The following is a 6,000-nucleotide window of genomic DNA, read 5'->3' on the forward strand; positions in this document are numbered from 1 at the left end:
TTGTTATGATATTAAGAATGACAAGCTATATGTTTCCAGAAATGTGAGTTTTCTGGAAAATGATAATGGTTTTGAAAGGAGTGAACCCTTTGAAGAAAACATGGATTACTCTTTTTTATTTGAAATGTTAGCATATGATGATGATAGTGATGACAATTTCATTCATAATGACGTCAATGATAAAGAAGATGGCTCTTCCCATCCACATATCTCCCAACATAGAAATGAAGGATCATTGAGAGATCCTATAACATATACCCATAGAGATAGAAACAGTTTTAGAAGTGAAATTGAAAAATTCAGTGAACCTAGTGGTTCCAATTCACCAAATGATGAAAACCTACGAAGAACTGATAGAAGTAGAAAGATACCTTCTAGGTTTATTTCATATGATTCGTTTACTCCTAAACATAGAGTCTGCCTTAGCGCCATTCATTCCTATATAAAACCCAGAAACTTCGAAGAAGCCAAAAAGAATGATGAATGGCTGAAAGCAATGGAATGTGAGCTTTCAGCTCTCAACAGGGTAAAGACTTGGGAGTTCCAAGATCTTCCTAAGGATAATAAAGTAATAGGGTGTAGATGGGTATTTAAGGTAAAAACTAAGAGCGATGGATCTCTTGAGAGATATAAGGCTCGATTAATTGCAAAGGGATATAGTCAAGAATACGGGATTGACTATGAAGAAACTTTTGCCCCTGTAGCCCGAATGGTTATTGTTCGATGTCTCATTATTGTTGCCTCAATCAACAAATAAAACATCTATCAAATGGATGTTAAAAACGTCTTTCTTAATGGTGATCTAAATGAAAAGGTATATATGGATGATCCACCAGGAATGGAGACTCCCAAAGGGAAAGTGTTTCGCCTTCGAAAATCATTTTATGGTTTAAAATAATCCCCCAAGGCTTGGTACGATAGATTTAACTCAGTAATGTTAGAAAATGGTTTTTCTTCCTGTTTCACTAACACTGCCTTATTTGTTAGAAAAATCAATGCAGGGATTGTCATTCTGCTCTTATATGTGGATGATATGCTTATAACCGGAAGTGATTCTAAAAGGGTTAAAAACATAAAATCAATTTTTAAGGATAGGTTTGAAATGTCTGATTTGGGATTTCTAACTTATTTTTTGGGTATTGAAGTAACATACTCTCATAGAGGGTATTTTTTATCTCAAACTAAGCTTGCCTCTAAGATTATTGACAGGTCAGGTATCACGCATGATAAAGTTTGTGAAACTCCTGCTATAATAGGAGCCAAAATGAAGATTGATGATAGTATTTCTCTCTTTGATCCCACCCCCTACAGACAACTTGTGGGATCTTTAATGTATCTGAGTATTACTAGACCAAATATCTCTCATGTAGTTCATACTGCAAGTCAGTTCCAACATGCACCAACATCAGTTCATATGAGTGTCATCTTGCGGATTGTGAGATACATAAAGGGCACACTAAACAAGGGAGTATTCTTATCCTCTTCTGAATTAAAATTAATTGCTTATATTGACTCTGACTGAGGAAGTGACCCAAATAACCGTCACTCCACCACTCGTTTTTATGTGTTTTTAGGAGACTCGCTGATTTCATGGAGATGTAAGAAGCAACAAAAAGTGTCTTTATCCTCAACAGAAACTGAATATCGTGCCATGACGACTACTGCCATGGAAATTGTATGGATTCATCAGCTATTAGAAGATATGGAGATCTCAATAAAAGGGCCCACCAAGCTATGTTGTGATAACAAGAGTGCAATATACATTGCCAAAAATCATACTTTTCATGAGCGGACTAAACACATTGAGATGGACTGTCACTATGTTAGAGAAGCGTATCTGAAAGGAGTTATAGATCTTCCATATGTAACTTCAGAATATCAGTTGACAAATTTCTTCACCAAAGCTTTGTGTGCTTCGCGGTTCAATTTCCTCCTTGGCAAACTTTCGGTCACCTTGCCCTAAGTTTGAGGGGGGGGGGTGTTAAATTGTAATTCATAAGACAATGTATTAGCTTTAGGAGTATTTTAGTCATTTCTACATTTTACGCATATTCATGTTTTTTAATATTATTGTAATTCCTCCTTTTTATTTTTTCTTATTTTTGTAATTTTTTTTCATTTTTAGTTTTATTCTTTTATGTAATATTTTTGTACACAGTCGGTGGCTGACTGTGTAAGTATTACAGTAAGGAGTTGTCTCCTTAAGCTTATAAACACTGGGCATTTATTGCACAATTTGTGGTGTAAAGTTTATAAACACTGTGCATTTATTGCACTTCTTTTGTGGTGTAAAGCTTATAAACACTATGCATTTATTTTGTGTCTTGAGTATTTGAAGTATCAAGTTATTTGAAAACTTGATTGTTTGCAAGGATTCTTCACAGAACTAAGACTAGAATAAACAGAAACAGGTAAAGGATAGATCCATGGAAATTATTAAGCCCCCCATTTGGCCCTACTCAATCCAAATGCAAGACTTATAAAAGACAACTTCCCATTGGACAAGCCCCATCTCCAAGAATAATATAATGGGAGAAAAATACCTCAAAAGTCTCTTTTAGTTTTTCAATTACCTCCAAGAACCCTCTGTTATTTTATAAATATACTTTATTAAATATCCTAAAAATGAATTGCTCGTGAAGATCATAACAAGAATTTGTGATGCCAATTAAAAATCCTTATACTTCAAATGAAAAAGACAAAACAGAAAAGAGTGAAGACAGAAGGAAAGAAAGGTGAAAGAACAGACAGTGGTCATAGCCTAGAGATTTCAAACTGTTCAACGTTCAAATATAAATTAACCAAACAACTTCCCACTTCATGAAAACTATGAAATTAGCAACTCTTATACAAATTCCAAGAATCAGTTGCATAAGGTGATGGTAGACGTTACATGGGAGGTATTCGACCAAGCAAAGAAGGTCCCATCATGTTTTCTTTGGCTAAATGAGCAGCTATTTGGATGGCATTTCGCACACCTGATCTACAATGAATGACATTATTATATGGCAGTCAGTAGATTCATAAGTAGTGCAACATAACACAAGAGAACAAAATACAGAGTGAAAAAAGCACCCTAAACTGGGGAATACAATATCAACATTGCACTTCTACACAACCTATATAATGTAATTGAAGGAAACATTGATATTTCTTGAGGTCCCATTCTAAGCAATACCTGACACAGCTCCAACAGCTCCAAATGCTCCAGAATCTCCTTCCATGATACTAGCATCACATTCTACATGACCATCCTCGGTTAAATTTGATCCTCTTCCAGCATTTGTGCTTGGATCATCCTATAAAACAAAATACTGAGACCCAACACAATCACAGATACAAAGCTTGCAGCAACTTTGAATAATGCCTAGGTTTGTTTGTGCAAGAAAGTGGAAGCGGCCAAATAAGAAACAAAGGGCCAACATTGTTGTGCAACAGCACGTTGTATATAAAAAACAAGTGCCCACAAAAATCAGCTGCCATGTGTAAAGGCGCAGCAGTTATTTCCCAGAATTTTTTTTTATCCTTTTGCTAATTCCACTGAAAAGAACTCATACAAATAGCAGAAAAATAATGCTTTTTGGATTCTATTACGAGTCAGTAAATAACCACTCCAAAAAAGAACAAAAGAACCATAAGATTACCACAAGAGTGAAAGGGCTGTATATTTTGGATTAACAAAAGAGCAATTTCTGAATCCTAGTAAAACCCATTTAACTAAGGAAAACTTCAACTTTTTGAAGCCTGGCCAGCTATCTTTCATCAGTGACAAAACATGGTTTTCCAATGGTTGCATTACCACAAATTCAACCTCGTATTCTTGGAATATCAATGAACTTTGTTATCAGAAACCAGATTGTGCATATCGGATGATATTAGTGAACTCCTCATCATCCCTCATAACTTGGTTTCACAGAAAATACGATTAAGGATGCATAATAGAAAATAAAGCCTGTGCAAAAAAAAATCAGCACCAACCAGCAATCAACTCCTAATACTTGTCAAAAGAGCAAGAGCACTGTGGACTCCTCTTGACATTAAGAGGTTTAAAAGTCAAAAGCAAGTTAAACAAATCCAAATATAAAAGCTAGTCAATGACTCAATTAATAGTATTAACTTTTCTCTGTCGTTGCATTGTAAAAGACACTGGTAGAAATATGGGCTTATATTTCTGCTGTTAATAACAATCCACCTGTTGATCCTGTTCTCTCATTTCAACAAACTGCCTAAACATTTACTAATGAATGGTGACTGTAGAAAATTAGAAATGAGCTTTAATCTATGTCATAAGGACACGTCAACTTATGACCGTTCCATGTCCCATAATATATCATTCTTAATGTGAAACTACACAAAAATGGCATGTCTCGCTTCCTTTTCAGTTTTCAGCATGTCGTATCCCATTATATATTATTTTTAATGAGAAACTACACTAAAATGGCACGCCTCACTTCCTTTTCAGCATGTCCATGTGACATAGGCTTTAACTTCCCACCTTCACTGTAGTAAATAAGGCAGTATCTGGATTTGGCAAAAGCATTCATGAGAATCTTTTTTGTCATTGATTTAGCAAAACCTAAACGGGCTTTAATTTTATTGCACCTGTCGGAAAATAATTACACCAGCCATGAGTTTGCAGAACTCACTTTCAGGACTTTAATCCAAACACAGCAAAAAGGAAACCAAGAGGCACAGATGAATTTGTACATCTCTGTAATGAAAGAAAGGGTTATTAAATGAACACCACTTTATACATCCAATGTCCTCATCAAATAATAATCGCTAGAATCCCAAAAAAAATCAAGGTTAACAATGCATTACCAAAAAGAGCTAACAAACTAGATAAGGACAAGCTGAAGAGACTCAAGAATACCTCCAATACTTGAATAGCAGATGAAACAGCATCAATACAACTACCTCCAACCTGGGTGGCAACCAAAAACCATTAGAACATCATATACCATGTTTCTCCAGTTCCTAGGACAATGAATTGAATAATTTCTTAGTACATTTAAGTATGAAAAACCATGATCAGTTTTTCCTTTTTTTTCTTCAATCTGACCTTACAGGTGTGATCTAAATGGGTTTGTTTAGCAGGAATCGTCTTTTGGACCGTCCGACTGCAACACGTAAGAATGCTTCTCAAGAACTTCAATAATCGACAGCCCACAAATTTCTAGACTTTCAAGACTCAAAAAATCGCGTTTTTTTCCCTGAGAACTAGCAAACGGACCATGTTGAACGCATCTTCGGCACCGGATTTGTAAAACACGCCTCAGAACATCGAAAACTAGCGCCATTGGCACCCGCCTAACATTAATTCTCTCTCGGTAATTCAAATTCCATACTACAAAACCAAACTTCACAGGATTCTTAGCAATGTACCCATAAAAATTCTAATTTTCCATCTGAAAATAGACAAAAATAAACCACAGAATCCCCGGAGATCAGACATATCGACCTCAACGAACGCACGAAATTACTCGAATTCTTGCGGAAAGAGATCGACAGCATCCCGCTCGCAGGCACACACACACACAGAAACAGAGAGGGGAAGAGGGAGAACCTGAGAGAGGACGGCGGCGGCGGCGTTGCATGCACGCTTCATGGCTCGCTTGTAGGCCCTGTGGTTCGACGGCGAGTGGAATCCCGCCCCGACGTGGACGGCCACGAAGAACCTCGGCCTCCCCTCCCCACCTTCCACCTCCATTCTCTCTCTCTCTGCTTTCGCCCAAACAGCTCGCTCTCGCTCTGTCCGTCTCTGTTTGGGTTGTAGGTGACGACACAGGGATTCCCGAATTTACTACCTGTCCCGTGTCGTGTTCTCTCATATAGTTTTTTAGTGCATACCTGCAGGAAAGGAGCATGTCTCGTGTCCTTTTACCGTGTCTATGTCACATATTTTGCCGGTACTATTTTGGACTCACTTCAGTCCCGTCGATGGATCAGATTTTATCCGACATCCGACCCAATCCGACTTTGTTTAATCAGATTTGGTAA

General features: G+C 37.1%; 1 protein-coding gene across 1 annotated transcript in view; it reads right to left on the minus strand.

Annotated features, from left to right (window-relative positions):
• Positions 1–5,736, minus strand: part of LOC149818715 (N-terminal nucleophile aminohydrolases (Ntn hydrolases) superfamily protein) — a 52,979-nt gene extending 47,243 nt beyond the window's left edge. Inside the window, exons 1-4 of the mRNA XM_089986280.1 lie at positions 5,567–5,736; positions 4,874–4,924; positions 3,184–3,299; positions 2,894–2,983 (exon numbers count right to left, since the gene is read on the minus strand). Coding sequence (XP_089842406.1) covers positions 2,894–2,983; positions 3,184–3,299; positions 4,874–4,924; positions 5,567–5,710 — 401 coding nt within the window. The 5' untranslated portion in view covers positions 5,711–5,736. The remainder of the gene's footprint in view (positions 1–2,893; positions 2,984–3,183; positions 3,300–4,873; positions 4,925–5,566) is intronic.
• Between the last annotated feature and the right edge of the window lie 264 nt (positions 5,737–6,000).

Source organism: Nuphar pumila, chromosome 13 (assembly GCF_984573655.1).
Source record: "Nuphar pumila chromosome 13, dmNupPumi1.hap1.1, whole genome shotgun sequence".
Lineage (NCBI taxonomy): Eukaryota > Viridiplantae > Streptophyta > Magnoliopsida > Nymphaeales > Nymphaeaceae > Nuphar > Nuphar pumila.